The sequence below is a fragment of the Indicator indicator genome, chromosome 10, assembly GCF_027791375.1.
Source record: "Indicator indicator isolate 239-I01 chromosome 10, UM_Iind_1.1, whole genome shotgun sequence".
Taxonomy (NCBI): Eukaryota; Metazoa; Chordata; class Aves; order Piciformes; family Indicatoridae; genus Indicator; species Indicator indicator.
In genome coordinates, this window is record NC_072019.1 from 34037606 (window position 1) to 34060127 (window position 22522).

General features: G+C 46.3%; 1 protein-coding gene across 1 annotated transcript in view; it reads left to right on the top strand.

The window, feature by feature from the left end:
• PALMD (palmdelphin) overlaps positions 1 to 19850 on the top strand; it is a 38363-nt gene extending 18513 nt beyond the window's left edge. The window contains exons 4-8 of the mRNA XM_054384206.1: positions 9481 to 9595; positions 12737 to 12770; positions 12863 to 12973; positions 13947 to 15056; positions 19754 to 19850. Coding sequence (XP_054240181.1) covers positions 9481 to 9595; positions 12737 to 12770; positions 12863 to 12973; positions 13947 to 15056; positions 19754 to 19797 — 1414 coding nt within the window. The 3' untranslated portion in view covers positions 19798 to 19850. The remainder of the gene's footprint in view (positions 1 to 9480; positions 9596 to 12736; positions 12771 to 12862; positions 12974 to 13946; positions 15057 to 19753) is intronic.
• The last annotated feature ends 2672 nt before the right edge of the window (positions 19851 to 22522 follow it).

A 22522-nucleotide genomic window follows, 5' to 3' on the forward strand; every position in this document is an offset into this window, starting at 1 on the left:
AAGACTGTAGCTCACCATGGGGTTGTGGTGACCCTCGTGGAGGACCTGGCACTTGGCCTTGTTAGATGTCATACAATGAGCCTTGGCCCATGGGTCTGAGCTGTCCAGGTCCTGCTGCAAAGCCTCCCTGCCCTCTACCAGATCAACACAGCCACCCAGCTTGGTGTCATCTGCAAACTTACTGAGGATGCCTCAATGCCCTTACCCATTGATAGAGATATTAAAGAGGACAGGCCCCAGTACTGGAGCCTGGGGCACACCACTGGTGACTGGGCACCTTAATTTTTATTTACTCAGAGACCAAAACTGAACACACAGAGTGAGCTTCTCTGAATACAGCCATATAAACTTTTTTAGCATGCCTAGAATTGGTTGCTATTGCAAACAGCAAACCAGTAAGCCAACTGGAGCTTCAAACACTAAAAACTCCTTTAATTCCTGTAGGTAAATTAGCATAGCAAAGGAATACTCCCAACTGCTTTAATTCTAGAGTGGATCAAATAGTTGACAAGGGGTTATAAATTTTGAAGTGTATCTGAATTAGAAGCTTACAGGCATTCAGTGGAAGATTTCTAAATGCATTTGTGCTTTAAGGAAGGAAAATTAAAGTGCCAAACCCATCATTTGTCCTTGACTGCTTTATTAAATCTTAGCATGGATTCTGGAGTAACATCTCAGCCCTGGAGTAACATCACAGCCCATATCCATTTTTTTTTCATAATCACAAGGACCAGATGCAGAGGCAGTGTGGGAAGACAGCACATTTAGTACTGCATCACACAACCAAGAGCACACACACTACACCAAACAAGGCAGAGATTCCTCAGCTCCTACACTTGCTGTTTGCCTGAGCCTCTACCAGCCTAGCTACGGAAATGTGGCTGTTAGCTTCCCATTGGAATTTTAGCAGAGTCTGGGTTAACATTTATAGTTTCATAGAATGGTCCAGGCTGGAAGGGACCTCCAAAGGTCATCCAGTCCGACCTCCCTGCAGTCAGCAGGGACATCCCCAACTAGATCAGGCTGCCCAGGGCCTCGTTGAGCCTTACCTTGAGAATCTCCAGGGAAGGAGCCTCAACCACCTCCCTGGGCAACCTGTTCCAGTGTTCCACCACCCTCATAGTGAAGATCTTCTTCCTGATAACCAATCTAAATCTGCCCTGCTCTAGTTTGAAGCCATTGCTCCTTGTCCTGTCACGGCAGGCCTTTGCAAACAGTCTCTCTCCAGACTCTCTCTCTCCAAACAGCCTTCCTGTAGCAGGCTGCTATTAGGTGTCCCTGGACCTTTCTCTTCTCCAGGCTGAACACCCCCAGCTCCCTCAGCCTGTCCTCATAGCAGAGCTGCTCCAACCCCCTGATCATTTTCACAGCCCTCCTCTGGACCCTCTCCATCAGGTCCATGTCCTTCCTATATTGAGGGCTCCAGACCTGTACACAGTACTGCAGGTGAGGTCTCACCAGAGCAGAGCACAGTGGCAGAATCACCTCTCTGGCTCTGCTGACAACACAGCATTTGATGCAGCCCAGGCTGCCACTGGCCTTCAGTGCTGCAAGCTCACACAGCCTGCTCCTGTCCAGCTTCTCATCCATCAGCACCCTCAAGTCCTTTTCCTCAGGGCTGCTTTCTATCCCCTCGTCCCCCAGTCTGTATTGATAGTGAGGATTGTTCTGGCCCAGATGCAGGACCCTGCACTTGCTCTTGTTGAATCTCATGAGGTTCACCCACCACCACCTCTCCAGCTTGTCCACGTCCCTCTGGATGCCCTCCTGTCCCTCTGGTGTATCAACAGCACCACTCAGCTTGGTGTCATCTGCACACAGCTCATGGTGCACTCGTTCTCACTGTCTATGTAATTGATAAAAATATTAACCAGCACAGGTCCCAGCACAGACCTCTGAGGGACACCACTGTGTTGCCAGCTGCACTTCAAGCCATTGAGCACCACCCTCTGGATGTAACCATCCAGCCAATTCCTCATGTATCAAACCCACCCCAAACATTTGTAGAATTATTTTTGTTTGTTTGTTTTCTTGTGCTGCTTTGCAGTTTAGTCTGTGGTTTGGGGGGGTAGTTTTTACCTTGGTTTAGTTTCTATTTATATGCCTGCTTATTAGGTATGACTTCTATTAGCTATGACTTCTAGGAGGTGGTGGAGTCACCATCCCTGGAAGTGTTTAAAGGAAGACTGGATGAGGCACTTAGTGCCATGGGTTAGTGGATTAGATGGTGCTGGGTGATAGGTTGGACTTGATGATCTCAAAGGTCTTTTCCAACCTGGTTAGTTCTGTGATTCTGTAATTCTTTTCCTGCATAGCTACAGTTTGTTAACTGCAAGCACAAGTGATGTTTATATATCTAGATGGCAGATATTCTGACCATAAGTCAGCATTTTAGATGCTGATGAAAATAAAAAGAAAGAAATTTGCCTGCAGCTGTAGGCACTTCAGTGGAAAACAAAAAACTGCAATAAATGTTTGATTGTAGTTGCTGTTTTTAAGAACATTATTTTTCCAAGGATCTAAGAGGACATTTACTTACTACAAGTGCTTAGCAAAACCTGTGAACATCTTTTCTTTATATATATACTCATTTTTCATGGCAATTGATTCTTTTGCATGGTGAACTACTTATTTCCACAGCCTTTTGTTGTTGATACCAGTGTCATCAGCTAACTTTTCCTGCCTGTGACCTTCTGGGAAGCTCCTAATTGCTTCCTCCTTGAAATGATCCCTCCTGCTTAACATACATGTGAAATACTTCAGATTTATGTGTCTGATTCATTCCACTGCAAATTTCATTAGCATAAACTGAAAGGATTAGCTGACAAAAAAGCATAACACCAAATGGCACACTGCCTCCACTCATAGTAACAACTTCACAAGTGTAATACATCCTAGAAAGGGAAATCAGTAAAGAAATGCTAACAAGCTTCCTGAGCCACTGTGAATGAGGAGGACTTCATTCACCATTGTTAAAGTTGGAGAGGCAGTTTACAGGTTTGCAAGGCCTTGCTATCCAAAGAACTGTTTTCATTGCTCCTATACTTAATTGCTCTCATAACTAAACAATCTACACATCGAGTCTTCAGCAGTTTTATCTTCACAGTGACACAGAGGAGACAGACAAGGACGTTGTATTTCCCAGATGGAGAGTGGAGGTAGAAAAGCATACCTAGAGCTGTATGAGATCTTCCCTCTGAACTAGGAATTTCACAGAATGTTAGGGGCTGGAAGGGACCTTGAAAGCTCATCCAGTTCAATCCCCCTGCCAGAGCAGGATCCCCTAGAGCAGATCACACAGGAACACATCCAGGCAGGGTTTTAATCTCTCTACAGGAGACTCCACAACGTCCCTGGGCAGCCTGTTCCAGTGTTCTGTCATCCTCACAGTCAAAAAATTCTTCCATGTGTTCATGTGGAACTTCCTATGCCTCAGCTTCCACCATTGCCCCTTGTACTGTCATTGGGCATCACCCAGCAGAGTCTGGCTCCAGCCTCTAGGCTCTCACCCTGCACATCTTTACAAACATGAAGGAGGTCAGCCCTCAGTCTCCTCCTCTCCAAGCTAAAGAGCCCCAGCTCCCTCAGGCTCTCCTAGTAAGCAGGTTTATTTCAATCACGCGTTTTTGCTATGAATTACACTTCCTTCAACTCCTCGTTAGCTAACAAAGATCTCTGGAAAAACACCCACACTACCTTCCAGGTATCATACTTGGCTTAGACACACCCAGCCTAGTCTCAAACCAGCCAGCAGCCATACAGAAAATCAAGCAATACAGAGTTCAGTTGAACCAAGTCCACTAGAAAATACAAACCATGCACCTCCAGTACTTGCACTGTGCTTCAGCTATACCACAGACACTACCCAAGCTAACAAAAGCTGGGTGAGGTCATACCTTTGTCTTTGCCCTGCAAATCAAAGATAGCTAAACTGACCATGTCACACAGTAGCAGTAAGACATGTTATTGAGATGCTGAGCAGAATTCTTTCTCTTGGGCATTTGATTATTAAGCCTGACTCTACTCTGGCCTAGTGAGACCTCACCTGGAATATTGTGTCCAGTTCTGGGCTCCCCAGTTCAGGAGGGACAGGGATCTGCTGGAGAGAGCCCAACAGAGGGCTACAAGGATGCTGAAGGGACTGGAGCACTGCCTGGTGAGGAGAGGCTGAGAGCCCTGGGGCTGTGCAGTCTGGAGAGGAGAAGACTGAGACGGGATCTAATCAATGTTTATAAATATCTGAGGGCTGGGGGTCAAGAGGGAGGAAGGAACAGCCTCTGCTCACTGTACCCTGTGATAGGACAAGGGGCAATGGATATAAACTACAGCACAGGAGGTTCCACCTCAGCATGAGGAGGAACAACTTCACTGTCAGGGTCACAGAGCCTGGAAGAGGCTGCCCAGAGAGGTTGTGGAGTCTCCTTCTCTGGAGACTTTCAAGACCCATCTGGATGTGTTCCTGTGTGACCTGTGCTGGATTCTATGGTCCTGCTCTGGCAGGGGTCATTGGACTCAATGATCCTCAGAGGTCCCTTCCAACTCCTAACATCCTGTGATCCCGTTTATGCAGAGGGTTTCTGTCCACTCTGATGGCTGTTCTGGGTGGGTTTCATCTTCAGTTAAAAAAAAAAAAGGGAAAAAGATCTGAGTCACTTTAAAGATTTCTTGAACACTCTTAGATTGACCTTTGTTTCTTTCTGCTGAGAAGACAATCACAGCTGTAGGCAGATTATTTACAGTAGCAGCATGGGGGCTTTCCATCACCCTCCTAAATGGGACCTCTGTCTTGAAACATTCTTTACCCTGGTGTCAAACAGAGCCAGTGTGTGTCTGCTAGTAAGTTCAGATTTGAGCATTTTTTGATAAAAGGGAAAGCTCCACTCTTTGTACCAACAACAAACCAGTGACTAACAACTGGCCTGGACCACCCTGCAAACAAATAGCTGAAAGCTCTGGTTAGGGACAGAAACATCGCTATCAGTCCTGGTCACCCTCTTCACATCTTAGAAACTACAATGAGCTAAGTGAGCATATCCTTGAGCTGCCTGCAAGCTGAATGAAGAATTAGAAGTCCCCTTTTTGTTTAATCTTCAGCTAACAGAACTCATTCTTGGTGGAATTAGTTGCTAAACGACATACTTGAAAATGCACAAACAGCTTCACATTACAAACAATCGATTAAGCCTTCGGTAATGTGATATATGAAGGCAGGCTAAGGCTAGAAGGGCTCCAGAGCTGCTGAAGTGTTTGAGTCACCTCAAAACATGTGAGGGCTTGCTGAACTGCCTTTTCTTCCCAGTCTGGTATTCTCCAGGGTGGTGTCCTCCTATCTGCTTTCCAATCTTGGCAGTGGTGCCAAGCCAAGCCAGATCAGCTGGTGGCTGGCAACAGTCAGGTACACTCAATAGAATTCTTAACTGCTGCTTTGGCAGAGAAACCTCCAATCTAGTACGTCATTTTCTAAGGTTTCTTCTTTCACCAGTACCTTCACACTAGTTATTCTCCACTCTCAACTAATGAGCATTCAGAGGATTGTTTGGACACCGTAGCTGTGCCACATTTCCATTTCTCCACAGAACACAGCAGCACCATCGAGAGAGTTTCTTCTCATTGCCAGTGTAGCTGCTAACCCCTGTCAAGCCAAATACCAACTGTCATTGATCTAGAACTTAAACACACAGGGAAGACCCTGGCCTAACTTTTCAACTGTATGAAATCAAAAGGACTTTGAGTTCCTTGAACTATACAGATTGCACCTTTTAAAGTTTCCTTTCAACAAATTCCTGTGTGCACACTCACAACACCCTCTGAAAATGAACCATAAAGTCCTTGTCTGTGTGCAAATAGGAGTGCAAAAGCAATACCCAAGGTTCAGGTGCAATTCCCATTATGTGGGTATGAGAATTTTTCCTTAGCCTCACTGACCACTGAATCAGTTCTCTTAATTACCCCATCAAGTGGGTGTGGGTATGGATGTGAGAGCATATACAAACTAAAATAATACCTTTCTTGATCTCCCAGATAGCTATAGGAGATTTAGCATCTTTGATATTTTTGGGGTTGTGTTTTCACTTTCTCCCTTCCCATCCCATTGCTTTTTTAGAAATGCATTTCCAGGCTTTTCCCTCTTCTTCTTCCACCTATGTTTTAGGTGTATTCAGAGCCTAGACTGAAATAAACTGTTACAGTTTGAAGGGGAACTTCAGCCTAGATCCTGACTGCAAAGACTGAAAGTAAAACAAATTACTGTTGGATACAAAAAGAAAAATTATGCTAAGGTCTATATAATTCATTGGATTGCTAATGAGGAATATAGAGAAGAGGCATAAACAGTTATTTTTCTTTTCTTCTTCTATTGCTTCTACTTGCAACTTTCTTCTCTCTCCTGCGGCCTTGCCAGGGGAATCTCTGTTTTGACTGCTGTGTGAGGTAACAGAAAGGAGGAAGGGAGTGGGGGAGGAGGTGAACAGTCCCCCTGGAGCTGTCCAGGGGGTCTGAGGAGTTTCTGTGTTGTTTATAAGTTGTAAATATCTCTATATTGCACATCTATTGTCTATTTTGTACATATTCATTGCATTTCATATTTCTAGATTGTAGTTTGCTTGTAAATAGAGCTTCACTTGCTTCCATCCCGAACTGAACTGGTCTGGCAATTTTATTTTGGAGGTAATTTCTACAAATTAGTTGCTGAGGGGTGGGGGGTGTAGTCTCAATCCACCACATAAACCCAGAGTGAAAGTTAATGATTTGGAATGGGCTGCCTGGGGAGGTGGTAGAGTCCCTGGAAGTGTTTAAAATAAGACTGGATGAGGCATTTAGTGCCATGGTTTAGTTGATTAGATGGTGTTAGGTGATAGACTGGACTTGATGATCTTGAAGACCTTTTCCAACCTGGTTAATCCTGTGATTCTGTGGTTAATGATCCTTCTGTGAGCTTTCCATGATTAATTAGTGCTTTATGATAATATTGCAATCAAGTCTTATGTAAAAAAGCACCATTTTAATATATTAAATACTAATCTGCAAGAAGTGGAGGAATACAGAGGGTCACTGCATTACTTCCTTTTATAGCCCTACAAGAATATTCATCCCCCTCATAAAATTTTCATTTTTTAGCATGGGGATTTTCATAGGTTTGTCTACTGGGATGCTGAAGGGACTGGAGCATTGCCTTATGAGGAAAGGCTGAGTGACCTGGGGATGTTTAGCCTGGAGAAGACTGAGAGAGGATCTAATCAATGTCTATCAATATCTAAGGGCTGGGGGTCAGGAAGGAAGGGACAGGGACAGCCTCTGCTCACTTGTGCTCTTTGATAAGACAAGGGGCAATGGATGTAAACTACAGCACAGGAGCTTCCACCTCAACATGAGAAAGAACTTCTTTCTGTAAGAGTCCCAGAGCACTGGAACAGGCTGCCCAGAGAGGTTGTGGAGTCTCCTTCTCTGGAGACTTTCAAGCCCTGTCTGGATGTGTTCCTGTGTGACCTGTGCTGGATTTTATGGTCCTGCTCTGGCAGGGGGGTTGGACTCAAAGGTCTCTAGGGGTCCCTTCCAACTACTAATAACCTGTGATTTGATTCTAGACCTTCATGGAAAATGAAGGCTGATAAGAATTTCTGTCTAACGTGTAACAAATGTACTTATGTAGAAAGGAACACTGTTGAATAGAAAGAAAGGGGGGGAAAGAAGGAAGAAAGGAGGAAAGGAAGAAAGGAAGAAAGCAAGAAAGCAAGAAAAATAAAACAGATATGGAGCATGTGCTTAATTCACTACCTTAGTTACCAGAGAATTTGACTGAGATACTTTACCTCAGGAGTGTGCTTTATCTGGCCATAGCTTTCTTCCTCTCTCACATACATACTGATATGTTCTTCCTAGACCTCTTTCTGAATTTCTAGAAATGTTTGAGCAAGTATAGCCCCAAGAAAATACAAACTCTAATTCAGAAAAAGATCCCTTAAAAATTGTATTCAGGTTTAACATGCAAGAAACCATATAATATAGATTTAACACATTTTTAAACAGGGGGCAGGAAGGGAGTACAAGTTTAGAACCGAAGTCAATAGCCCAAAAGAAATTCTGACTGCTGAGCTTCAACCTCCCTTCAGCAAAGCAGTAAAGGCTTTCAAAGAGAACAGCCCATCAGCCAAGTCTCAAGTGGCAAGATAGTTCTGGTTTGCAGTACACGAATTTGACAGGGATAAGTCAAATGCTGAATGTCCTCCTGTCTTACAGAATATCTGAAGTTTCTATATTTGGCATTCAGAAGAGGGAGGCTTGGAGACTTTGTAAAACAAAACTTTCACTGGTTAGTGGTACAATTAAGGATCCTCCTTAAAGATTGTTTCCTGGTGTTGGAAACCTCCCCTAATTACAAGTGTAAAAGGCAGTTGCTATTAAAACCTGATGGTCCTGCACCTGAGGAGGAGTGACAGCAGGCACCAGGACAGGTTAGAGGCTGCCCTGCTGGAAAGCAGCCCCACAGAGAAAGACCTTGGAGTGCTGGTAGACAGCAAGTTCTGCATGGAACAACAATGTGCTCTGGTGGCCAAGAGAGCCAATGGGATCCTGGGGTGCAGCAAGGAAAGTGTGGCCAGCAGGGCTAGGAAGGTTCTTCTACCTCTCTACTCTGCCCTGCTGAGACCATACCTGCAATACTGTGTCCAGTTTGGGGCTCCCCAGTTGAAGAGAGACAGAGACCTGCTGGAGAGAGTCCAACAGAGATCCATGAGGATGCTTAAGGGACTTGAGCATCTCCCCTGTGAAGAGAGACTGAGAGCCCTGGGGCTGTTTAGTCTGGAGAAGACTGAGAGGAGATCTCATCAGTGTGTATAAGTATCTGAGAGGTGGGTGTCCAGTGGAGAGGGCCAGGCTCTTTTCAGTGGTGTGCAGTAATAAGACAAGGAACAACAGGAACAAGCTTGAACACAGAAGATTTCTCCTCAACATGAGAAGAAACTTCTTTACAGTGAGGGTAACAGAGGCCTGGAACAGGCTGCCCAGAGAGGTCTCCTTCTCTGGAGACATTCAAAACCTGCCTGGATGCATTCCTGTGCAGGCTACCCTGGGTGATGCTGCTCTGGCAGGGGGGTTGGACTCAGTGATGTCTGGAAGTCCCTTCCAACCTCTAACATTCTGTGATTCCGTTAGACAATATAAAAGGGAAAATTTGCCTGGAGTTGAGGAAATGCCATGGGGGGGACTATATTCCTTATCTGTACCGTCCTGAAAAATAAGTTGATTTCAGCCACTGGTTTCCTCTGAAGGAATCTATGGCAGGCAATTATTTATTTATTTTTAATATAAAAGCTGATAATACTACTTCACAGTATTTCCTGAGGAATGCAAAGTTGATCTCATTACAGCAAAATTCGTCACAGTAAGTACAACCAACCCTACAAATGCCCATATTCACAATGTACTGAATTTGCAATACTGTCCTCTGCATGGTATTAAATCAAAAGAGAATTGTGATTGCAGACTGGAGAAGGAAATTGAGGCTTTGGAAAAAGAGGAAATGGAAGTTTCAACTAAGGAAGAAGCAATTTTAAAGAAACTGAAGTCTGTTGAGAAAACAACTGAAGACATAATAAAGGTTAGCACCAAATTACTCCTGAAGTAGAATTCATTACTCCCTCATCATAACAACCAGGGAAAGGGGAACTACCTGGATCCTGTAAGTGGTCATAAGCTTTTGTCTAAAGTGTCAGGACTTCAGGTACAAGAGAGGTCAAAATGTTTTGCTGTTCAAGTCCTCAATTGTATCCACTTGCTGATTTATAGAGGTGGGGGAGCAATTCCTATCATTAGTCATCTACAGCACAGCTCAAAAAAAAAAACCAAACCCAGAACTGCCACTGCCAACAATCAGCACCAGCACTTCAGCCAGAGGCAGCTGCAGCAGGTACAGAGGAGAGAGGCAGCTGCAGCAGGTACAGAGGAGAGAGGCAGCTGCAGCAGGTACAGAGGAGAGAGGCAGCTGCAGCAGGTACAGAGGAGAGAGGCAGCTGCAGCAGGTACAGGGGAGAGAGGCAGCTGCAGCAGGTACGGAGGAGAGAGGCAGCTGCAGCAGGTACAGAGGAGAGAGGCAGCTGCAGCAGGTACAGAGGAGAGAGGCAGCTGCAGCAGGTACAGAGGAGAGAGGCAGCTGCAGCAGGTACGGAGGAGAGAGGCAGCTGCAGCAGGTACGGAGGAGAGAGGCAGCTGCAGCAGGTACAGGGGAGAGAGGCAGCTGCAGCAGGTACAGGGGAGAGAGGCAGCTGCAGCAGGTACAGGGGAGAGAGGCAGCTGCAGCAGGTACAGGGGAGAGAGGCAGCTGCAGCAGGTACAGGGGAGAGAGGCAGCTGCAGCAGGTACAGGGAGAGAGGCAGCTGCAGCAGGTACAGGGGAGAGAGGCAGCTGCAGCAGGTACAGGGGAGAGAGGCAGCTGCAGCAGGTACAGGGGAGAGAGGCAGCTGCAGCAGGTACAGGGGAGAGAGGCAGCTGCAGCAGGTACGGGGAGAGAGGCAGCTGCAGCAGGTACGGGGAGAGAGGCAGCTGCAGCAGGTACAGGGGAGAGAGGCAGCTGCAGCAGGTACAGGGGAGAGAGGCAGCTGCAGCAGGTACAGGGGAGAGAGGCAGCTGCAGCAGGTACAGGGAGAGAGGCAGCTGCAGCAGGTACAGGGGAGAGAGGCAGCTGCAGCAGGTACAGGGGAGAGAGGCAGCTGCAGCAGGTACAGGGGAGAGAGGCAGCTGCAGCAGGTACAGGGGAGAGAGGCAGCTGCAGCAGGTACAGGGGAGAGAGGCAGCTGCAGCAGGTACAGGGGAGAGAGGCAGCTGCAGCAGGTACAGGGGAGAGAGGCAGCTGCAGCAGGTACAGGGAGAGAGGCAGCTGCAGCAGGTACAGGGGAGAGAGGCAGCTGCAGCAGGTACAGGGGAGAGAGGCAGCTGCAGCAGGTACAGGGGAGAGAGGCAGCTGCAGCAGGTACAGGGGAGAGAGGCAGCTGCAGCAGGTACAGGGGAGAGAGGCAGCTGCAGCAGGTACAGGGGAGAGAGGCAGCTGCAGCAGGTACGGAGGAGAGAGGCAGCTGCAGCAGGTACAGGGGAGAGAGGCAGCTGCAGCAGGTACAGGGGAGAGAGGCAGCTGCAGCAGGTACAGGGGAGAGAGGCAGCTGCAGCAGGTACAGGGGAGAGAGGCAGCTGCAGCAGGTACAGGGGAGAGAGGCAGCTGCAGCAGGTACAGGGGAGAGAGGCAGCTGCAGCAGGTACAGGGGAGAGAGGCAGCTGCAGCAGGTACAGGGGAGAGAGGCAGCTGCAGCAGGTACAGGGGAGAGAGGCAGCTGCAGCAGGTACAGGGGAGAGAGGCAGCTGCAGCAGGTACAGGGAGAGAGGCAGCTGCAGCAGGTACAGGGGAGAGAGGCAGCTGCAGCAGGTACAGGGGAGAGAGGCAGCTGCAGCAGGTACAGGGGAGAGAGGCAGCTGCAGCAGGTACAGGGAGAGAGGCAGCTGCAGCAGGTACAGGGGAGAGAGGCAGCTGCAGCAGGTACAGGGGAGAGAGGCAGCTGCAGCAGGTACAGGGGAGAGAGGCAGCTGCAGCAGGTACAGGGGAGAGAGGCAGCTGCAGCAGGTACAGGGGAGAGAGGCAGCTGCAGCAGGTACAGGGGAGAGAGGCAGCTGCAGCAGGTACAGGGGAGAGAGGCAGCTGCAGCAGGTACAGGGGAGAGAGGCAGCTGCAGCAGGTACAGGGGAGAGAGGCAGCTGCAGCAGGTACAGGGGAGAGAGGCAGCTGCAGCAGGTACAGGGGAGAGAGGCAGCTGCAGCAGGTACAGGGAGAGAGGCAGCTGCAGCAGGTACAGGGGAGAGAGGCAGCTGCAGCAGGTACAGGGGAGAGAGGCAGCTGCAGCAGGTACAGGGGAGAGAGGCAGCTGCAGCAGGTACAGGGGAGAGAGGCAGCTGCAGCAGGTACAGGGGAGAGAGGCAGCTGCAGCAGGTACAGGGGAGAGAGGCAGCTGCAGCAGGTACAGGGGAGAGAGGCAGCTGCAGCAGGTACAGAGGAGAGAGGCAGCTGCAGCAGGTACAGAGGAGAGAGGCAGCTGCAGCAGGTACAGAGGAGAGAGGCAGCTGCAGCAGGTACAGAGGAGAGAGGCAGCTGCAGCAGGTACAGGGGAGAGAGGCAGCTGCAGCAGGTTCAGTCCTTCAGGTGACCTGCTCAACTCAGGTGCATCATGCTTTCCCCAAGTGCCTGAGGGTGGTTATAATGAAATATGACTTAATATTATCAGTTGTCAGTCTGTGCCATTTTTGTAATTGAAAAATCTTCTTAAACTGACTCCAAAAAAAAAAAAAAAAGGGCAATTAAATCAAAGTTTGGTTCACCAGTTGTTCTTAAAGACATTGTCCCTCTCTCTCAAGATCTGCAGTGAGATTAACACAACCAGAGAGCCAAGCAGAACCTTTAAGAAGTCTTTGAAGCCAACCAGTCTGGGCCACAGTGACCAGGCTGTGTCACTGATTAACAGGGATGAGTTGTCCTTTCCTGTGTGATTTGGAGTCATACTGACAAAAGAGACCAGGAAAAAAAAAAATAATTGCTTTTTCCCTTGCTATGCTCACACTGAAGCAGGTTCCACTTTTAGCCCTTTCTCGTTATGAAGCTGCACACAGAAAAAGTTAAAGCTCTTAGTTAAAACAAAGCAGTCTCTAGTTAACACCTTAAAACTGACTAATTGCATTCATTGTCAATGGCTCTCTTTCCTAGTCTGTGAAGACTGAAAAAGCAGGAGTTGAAAAAGGTATGTTTAATCAGAAAATATGTATTTTTTAAAATATTCTTGTAGAGGTCAGTGAAAACATACTAAATGCTTTGTGGATCTCCTTTACTCAGAAGCAGCAGACTACATATATGCCAACATACCTGACCTGCCCAAGAATTTCAGGCCTTCTGCACTGAGAAATGCAGCACATGCTGCCACCGAGGAGGAAGAAAGGAGAAAAGGTACTGCTTATCAAGAACTCCAAAGGGTGCCAATCTGCACAAAGGCTTCATAGAACCAGAGAATGGTCTGGGTTGGAAGAGACCTCCAAAACTCATCCAGTCCAACCCCCTCTGCAGTCAGCAGGGACATCCCCAACTAGATCAGCTTGCCCAGAGCCCTGTCCAGCCTCACCTTCAATATCTCCAGGGATGGAGCCCCAACCACTTCCCTGGGCAACCTATAAACTGAATCTAATAGACTTTAAAGAGAATGCCAAGCATTGCAGCTATAGGACAATGCTGTTCTTATTGAAGTTGTGTTATCAGTGAGGTAGTCAAAACTGAGAGGTGGGACACTGGTGTAAGGTGTGATGAAGGGTAAGTGAAGACTGGTGTAAGATGAGATGAAGGATAGAGTACTTTCAACATTGTCCCTTCCTCCCTACATTCCTCTACTGGGCATAACCTGAAGTAGTTCCTCCCTTCTTGCCATACATTTCATGTCTTCTATCCACACACCTCCTAGGAAGCCAGCTGTAACCTAGTTATTTCCCACTGAGCTGGTCTGGCAATTTTATTCTGGGGGTAATTTCAACCCACCACACTCACATACTACAAAGCCTCCTAACCCCTCTGGGTGCTCAAGACTCTTCAGTCTCATAGCACACTGATCTCTTTCAGTTTCTAGTGCCCAGCCCACCAGAGGCCAAGGTTAAATCTGACTCTCAACCACATAATGAAAAACGGCTCCCTGACAGCTTGTTAGATGCAAATGAAAACTTTCATTTATCTTTTTTTTCCCCACTTCAAGTTGACAGACTGGAAGGTAGCATTCAAAACTAGAATCCAATGTGTTGGTCATGTATGTGATCATTTCATGCATTTGATAATCCCTTCTGCCAGTCATTCTCCAACGCTCAGAACACTGTCAGAACTCTTCTGTGTTTCTCCCCAACACTGCTTCACCATTTTAAGCACTCGTTTCTTTTAACAGCATTGTTTGCCATGGAAATTAAAGTTGAAAAAGACATGAAGACAGGAGAAAACACAGTGTTGTCAACAATACCTCTCCCCTCAAAGGAGTTTAAAGAGACAGGAATTAAAGTCTACGACGATGGCAGGAAGTCAGTCTATGCAGTGTCCTCAAACGGCAGCACAACACAAAATGAGATGGGTGAGCTTGCTCCTGTCGAGGTGGAAGACCTGCTGCGGCAGGCCACGGAGAAGAACTCCCAGTCTCCCACTGAGTACCATGAGCCTGTCTTTGCAAACAAATTTTGCAGGCCAGTTACTCCTCACAAAGACAAATTAGTCCCTGGACCAAAGCTGGAAGACGCTCACAGAAGAGAGCTCAATGGATTTAGCAACCATCAGACAGAATTATCTTCCAAAACGGAGCCCTTTCTGCAGCAACAGAAAGAGAATGGCCTTGACCTTCCCAAGGTAATACAGCCAAAATCTCCCTCTCCGGTCCTTCCCCATTCAGAGAACCAAGTGCACACTAATCCTGAAAACAGGATGATCCCTAGGGAAGAAAGAAAAGCTGCACTTGCGGAAGTAAAACCTTACCAGAACACAAGGGAAAGACATAACGAGACAAGGGCCTTCAGTCCAGCCCGTGTGAACGAAACACCCCCTGCACCTCAAGATAAGGAAGATGCTCAGTACAGCGTTGTCCAGGCTACACCATGTTACGTGGATGACTCTGAACCAGTGACAATGATTTTCATGGGTTATCAGCGCGTTGATGAAGATGATGATGACAACCCAGAAGGAGACCAAAAACTATCACGCTACGATGGGGTTATCCGTGCAGAATTAGTTATCATTGATGACGACGACGACGAAGACGACAGCAAATCTGAGAAGCCAGCTTATCACCCCATAGGCCACTACAGCCAGGTTTATCAGCCACCAAGCAGGAAATCCACAGAAGTCCCACAGACAAACCTCGTGAGCAGTCTGGGCACAAGCCTGAGCAAAGTACCCCACAAAAACTCCATCTCTCTGCGAGAACAAGAGGAGCGCTTGAGCTCGCCCACACACCCTGCTCCGCTCCACCAACAGCTGTCTGGAGATGGTACTGAAGACCCCTCACTAACAGGTAACACAAAAGGAAAATCATGCCACTGCTGCTTGCTCATGTAGCAAACTGGTACTACTCTTACCTGCTAGCAGCTGCTTCACTTTATACTGTCTAGACTGTTTGATGCACTAATATGCAATTACTAATCACTTCCTTGCCCTCTCCTTTGTTACCAAATCCCAATCTACATTTTGGTCCCCTTGGATTATTTCGTCTTTACCAATGCACAGCAAAATCTGGAGAATAAACAGGTCTCAGAAAAGCCGTTTCTGTAACCCTCAGAGACTAAAAGCAGTTCTCAGTTAGCAGAATTGGGGTTTATTTCTACCAGGTAACTAAAAGCATTGCTGCTTAACACTGTCTCCTCGCTGGAAGGTTTTTGTGCCTGGCTACATTTTAACTACTTCCTAGATAATCCAAACTGGTCCTTAAAATCAGAAAGACTTTTTAACACCCAGCTTTACTTGGCAGTTTCCTGGAATCAGCACTGCCAATCTTGCCTTGACAATGTTTATGCAAGTTTTAACACTTTCTTATTTACCTGAGTTAGGCATTTTTTAAGCCCTTGAAGAATTTGAAAGCCTTTAAAGACTTTGAAAGAGTTTTCGTCACTACATGTGGTTATTCCAGATAGACCACTGTTATTTTAAACATTTTTTTTTTATATTCCAGTAACACTCAAGGTGTCTATTTGTTCAAGTTTTATAACAAAAAGGTTGAAAGAACAATAGTAAGATCATCCAGAAACACAGAAAGCTGCTCTTTGGGATTATGTTGCACTTATATCTAACTGTATGCATTACAGTGTATTTGCAGAGCAGCAGATTTCAGACAGCAGCCACATTCCACTTCAAGGAAAGAACACTGTCCTTGAATTACAGTAAGACTGGGATCCCAATCCCACATTGCTCCTCTTCCAGACTAATATTTTGCGATTTGGGCCCTGTCCAAAGCTGCTCTGGCAGCCCAGCTCTGCAATACTGGTAAAGCCAGGGTAGAGGTTGGTCACCAGACACTATAACCAGCTCACTCTGCTCTGCTGAGACCCCATCTAGAGTACTGCATCCAGTTCTGGAGTCCCTATTACAAGAAGGATCTGGAGGTGCTGGAAGGTGTCCAGGGAAGGGCAACAAGGATGATCAGAGGGTTGGAGCTCTTCTCCTGTGGAGACAGACTGAGAGAGTTGGGGTTGTTCAGTCTGGAGAAGAGAAGGTTCCAAAGAGAACCTTCTTGTGGCCTTCCAGTATCTGAAGGGAGCCTACAAGAAAGCTGGGGAGGGACTGTTTAGGATGTCAGGTAGTGACAGGACTGGGGGGAATGCAGCAAAACTAGAAATGGGTAGATTCAGATTGGATGTTAGGAAGAAGTTCTTCCCCATGAGGCTGGTGAGACACTGGCACAGGTTGCCCAGGGAGGTGGTGGAAGCCTCATTCCTGGAGGTTTTTAAGGCCAGGCTGGATGTGGCTGTGAGCAACCTGCTGTAGTGTGAGGTGTGCCTGCCCAAGGCAGGAGGGTGGAGCTAGATGATCCTTGAGGTCTCTTCCAACCCTAATAATTCTGTGATTCTATTTTTGCATCCCTGTGCTCCGAGTGGGAAGAGCTGCTCAGTACGTAATGCGCAGTCTATAGGAGAGTCCATCTCATGCAGTCATGCACACTGCAGCCTGCAATGTTCCAGCAGTGCTGCCCAGCCTTTCTGACTAATGAGACCACTGCACTTTCATATCACTTGAGAGGACCTTTGTTTCTCTCACACACCAATCCTGCCACCTGCACACTTCCTTGTGTCCTCCAAGAGCAAAGGCTCCTGCCAGCAACTCTTGTGCCAGCAACTTAATGCAGATGTGGCTGGCAGTGGCAAGGTAAGCCACTTGAGCAGCTGCTCCAGCCCATTACAGTTTGGGGCCAGTCCCTTCATTCTCCTATCACATGTGGCTAGGGACATAATGGAAAAGCAGCACTCACCCACCTACCCACCAGCTGCTTGCTATAGAAATCATTAACTCCTCCTATAGCCCACCAGGTGGGTGCTTCTGAACAGCTCCTGGGAGAGAGGTTTCCAAGAAGGAGCTATGAGCTAGCAGCACCATTCAGGTGGGTCATACCCAGGCCATGGGACATAAACTGGGTATCTGTAACAATCTTTGCTTACTTTTGTCTCGTGAAAGAAGAATCTGAAATGTCTTCATTTTCTCCCTGCCGCTCATAGACATTCTCCCGACCATCTGGGTTCTCCTCTTACGAGGTTAGCGGCAAGCAAACGCTGACTGTCAGGGAAGAGGAACGAGTGTAAGTGTAGCAAAGACATCTGAGGATCTGTTCTGCTAATCTGTATTTGGTCTTACTCATCTACTTAAAAATATTCTACCAAGGAGACAATAGATAATTAGGGGGAAAAAATGCCACCAATTAAATTAAAGGCAGATTGGCATCTGCCTCAAAAACCACACCCCAACAGTCAGCACTGCCTCCAAAGCTCTTAAGGGCCCAGCAAAACTTGGAACTAAGCCACATTTGCCTTTACCTCTCCACCTATTTATTGCCACTCCCTGGGATATTTTCATCAGCAGAAAAAAAAAGCCAGGAAGTGACTCAGTTTTTCCCAAGCAGTCCTGTAATCCTACTGTGACTTCTAAAAGGGAAACAAAACCAGGAAAGCCTCTTCAATCTAGAACAATGTATTACATGGAGCTTTTTCTTAGGGAAAGAAATTGTTTCCAAAGCAGGCACTGATGACCTAGCAGCCCTACCAGGTTCACCCTAAACACCACCAGAGAAAGTGGGGACTCTATTTTTTGGTATCTCATGACTCATTACTAAACAAACATTACAACAGGGGGGGAGGGGGAAAAAAATCTTCCCTGAAATTAAATGTTTAATGTTTAAATGCTGCAATTGCCCCTCACAGAGGCAGTGAGGACTCTTTGAAGGAGAATGGAAAGCAAGGAAGCACAGGATAGACCACTAGGGACAGCACCTTATGTAACAATCTTGTTTTGGGAAAAAACTGAACCTTCGGAGCAAAAAATACACCCCCCCCCAAAAGAAATACTAATTAGTGATTGTAAAGGACAACTAGAAGGCAGAGAGAGGAACTGTTCTATCTGCCAATTATATAGAGAAATATCAGATTAAATTAGGAACTTTCAGCATGCCCCTGAACAGACAGAAGTGTAGGACATAACTTTTTTCCCCCATACAGACACAATTTTCCTCTCCCCATGAGCTTGGTGGGGGACCAATATATCAAAGTATGTGACCTGAGAAAAACCATCTAGGGAGAAGGATGACAATGCCATCATTGGAACACCAGAGGGTTGCATCATTAGAGCTTATTTTCTTCTGTAAATTTCAGTCAAGGGAATCAGTGTGCAAATGTTTTGAAGATTGAATGCTCAACAGGGCAATTAAAAGCCCTTGGGGGGAAGAAAGGCTAGACACAGTGGGATGAGCAAGGAAAGGAAAAACTGAAGCTGAATAGGCAGCAAAATCTAGTGACAGTGTGGGACAGGCTCTCATGGGACAGGAAGGTGCAAGGCATTTGACAAGTACTAGTCTAGATAAGCTGAATTTTCCCTTGTGCAGCCACAATGGAGACTTAGCTCTGTCTGGACTGGAGAAATTGGCAAACAGAAATCCTTTTTACCAGAGATGGATTTCTAATGCCAGCTGTTTCTGTACCACACAGAGCAAGCCAAAAATCAGACTACTGCCTATAAGCAAAGCTTCAGAATGATTGTTCTCTCCAGCCACAACCAGGACTTGAACCCTTCAGAATTCCTTCATCTGCAAACAGTAGACAGAATCTCTGCAAGAGCTAAGCTCTGTGACACAAAGGCACACTCACATGCTTCTGCCATTTGCAAGAACTTCAGCATTCAAAACATAACTCAGGTCAGACAACTTGCTGACATCAAGCATAAATCAAGCAAACAGCTGCTTTGACCCCCCTGTCTCAGTACAGGGACACATGCAGGACAAAGGAATGGGACATGCTATTTTGGGTGACTCTTCAAACTACCAGGTCAGAGGGCTGGAGACTATTCCCACTGCATTCTCAGATCAACTACATGGTAGGGGGAAGCTCTTACATATCAAACAGCAGCATTCTATTCCATTCTAAAAATAACCTTACCATTTCTTCATCTGCCCTGTACTGTCACTTTCAAGCTTACCCACATTGTACTGAGTTACAGACAATAGCCCTGCTGATGTTTATACAAATATCAAGTCACTGTCAGGCTTAAATCAGGAACATGACTCTGACTCACCAGGAAGAGAGGAAAAGTCTTCTGTCAATATTAAGACAAAAGCACAAGGCTTCCAAACAGTTACAGCTCCCAACAAAGGGGTTGAAACAAAGACTTTGTTTAGTTATTCATGCATCCTTTTAACCTGTCAGTATCTAGTCAAGGACAACACCATCTGTCTGCAGGACCTTAGTGCAGGTAATGAAAACCAAACCCTTGGAGCAGAGCTGTGCTGATTTTCAAACCCTGATAAACAAAAGTAATTTCTTCATGTACTTACTTACTGCATAGTTACACAACTAATGCCTTCTACTGATTTCTCTCTCTAACAACTAAACCAATGCTTATTCTGCTGGATTAACCACTGGAGGTATGTGCCTTTCTCATTTTTCTCAAGATGGAGGTTTTTGCATCAGAATTAGGTAGCCTGAAAATGCAACAGCCTGCTCTGTTTTCTTTTTGCAGCTCTGCGAATGAGGATGGCAAAGCTGGGGAAAAAGGTCATTTAACAGCTGTAATGACTTGGAAGTCAAATTTACTGTTCAAAGCAGAATAAAGCTAAGAAGAGTTCTTCAACACACCTTTTTTCAGATCATGATTGCTTTGCTCCTCTTTTAATGCACCTGGGTTATTTTGCCCTTTGCATAAGCCCATGGACTTCAGCAGACTTTTAGATTTGACCAACTGCCACAGACACACAAATCCCATTCTGGACTTTGGTAAATGTAGTGGAAAGTTCCCTAAGGACGTCAGCAGGAAGACACATGCATAGCTGGTCCCCCTAGCCAGGAATACCTGGTTGCTATAAACCAGAGCAGATAAACACTCATCTCCAGGGAACTTCACAGGACATCCTTTCATTTCAAAGTGTGCCAATCTACCTGATACTGATTGAAAATACCACCCCAGAACTTTTCTGGTTCATAAAAACTAAAACATGAGAAACAGGAGCAGAAACAAACATAAATATAAAAGCTAGTTCCAAGCATACCAACCTGGCTAGAATTTAAACCATTCCTTTTTCAGTGACAGCAAAACAAACAAACAAACAAACAAAGTAAAGTCAGTATCTAAATATTTAACCACCTCTAGAGCTCCATAGTCCACTCAGCCTCCTGTTTTACACCTGACAGTAAAGGCATCCTCAGAGCCTGCTCCTTTCCCCATGACACAGACATGCTGCCCACCAGCATCCTCACAGAGCAATCCTATGTATAACATTAGGAACAGCCTGACCTCCCAAGCATGGTTCCACCTCCAAGCTTCCTCAGCAAGCTCTGCTTTTCCAGGAAGCTGCTTATCAGATAGGCAGTGCCTGTCCATCAGGGAAAAGCCACCCAACCAACCAAACCAACCCCACCATCCCTCTCTGCTGCTTAGTAAACAGGCTTCAGTTGGCCAGGGAGTTAAAATTAGTGCAAGCCACCCATCAGAAATACTGAGTTGCTGATGGCTTGCCCTGCAGCTACATTAGAAGGTCTGTGTTAAGTGTCACCACTGCTGGGCAGAGCTCTGCAGCAAGGTCCAAGGCTCCCACCAAAGAACAGACTCATTTTTTCCACATGAGAAAGGAGCTAAGGGCCTCTAAAGGGTCTGTAAGGTACAATTACATCCTGAAAATATCTCACATGCAAGTCAGATTCTTCAAGTCAATAATTCCTGGCAGGACAAAGTGCCTTGGTAGCACTAAAACCTTACATCCAAATCAGTATGACAGCTTTATTTCACTAGGTCTTAGCCTGGTTTGCATCACTGAACAGACAAAGCTCAGGTTGTGACATTCTAGTATAGCTGACCATAATTTTTTGCTGGTCTTCCTGGTTTCAAAGCAGGAAAGTGAAGCTACTACCTCATACTGAGGCACAATGGTAGTCATCAGCTGACTTGTAGCCTCTAAACATTTGGTGGCTGCCAGTCTGAAGTGAGTAATAATCTCAAACTTTAGGACTTGTCAGAGATGGTTACCTGGAGAGTGGAATAGTAGATAAGAACAAATAAAATCTGACTGTATCACACTTTCTCTGTGTCTATCCTGGGTTTGTTGTTGTTCCCTTTTGGTTTTTTTTTTTTACTGGCTTGGGGTGAGGATCCTAAGAGCAGCAGTTACCTTTAACTCCTTTTTTTTTTTTTTCCTTTTACATCTTCTCAAAGGTTCTTAACAGGATACCCCAACAAGTGAGAGAGTAGAAGAGTGATAGGAAGTAGTCATGAGCAGTTTTTGTAACAGTGGCAGGTGGCTACAAGACTCATCCCCTACCTTCACCAATGATCTGTGCTGTTAATTAATCTGGAGATAAGCATCAGAACTGCTGTGTCACCATCTTATTCAAAGTGGTTTAAAAGAAAGAAGACTGAAGAGAGATTTCACAACAGAGAACACATAGTAAGTCTCCAGGTGAAATTCACCACCAATACATGAAAAGTAATGAAAAAAAAAATTAGTAATAACCCTAATAGCACAACAGCATGAGGAGCAATCGTTAAGTTGGTGTTCAGAATCTCTTGTTTAGGAGGCAAACCACCCTGGCACTGTTTTAGATAGTCCTCTCAAAATATCAACTCCATGCTCAGAACCAATGTGAACAAAAAAAGAGCTTTAGCACTACTTAAGGGAGACACAGAAAACAAACCAACACACAACCGTGGCACAGCACTTCAGATGTGCAACTGGAGTCACCCTGTGTCTGAAAAGACAAATAGAGAAGAGGGAAAGAAAACAGATTGTCAGAGGTGCAAAATGGCCAAATACAATGGCAGTCACACAGGGGAAAAGACAGTAAGGCATAGCCACAAGAGGCCTAGGTAACTGTGATCACAGGCTCACAGGGTGTTAGGGGTTGGAAGGGACCCCTGGAGATCATTGAGTCCAACCCCCTGCCAGAGCAGGACCAGAGAATCCAGCACAGGTCATACAGGAACACATCCAGACAGGGCTTGAAAGTCTCCAGAGAAGGAGACTCCACAACCTCCCTGGGCAGCCTCTTCCAGTGCTCTGGGACCCTCACAGTGGAGGGTCATGCTGAGGTGGAACTTCTTGTGCTGCAGTTTATAACCATTGGCCCTTGTCCTATCACAGGGCACAAACAGGGCACAAGTGAGCAGAGGCTGTTCCCTCCCTCTTGACTCCCAGCCTTCAGATATTTATAGGCATTGATCAGATCCCCTATTAGGCTTCTCTCCAGACTAAGCCCCAGAGCTGTCTCTCTCCTCACCAGGCAGTGCTCCAGTCCCTTC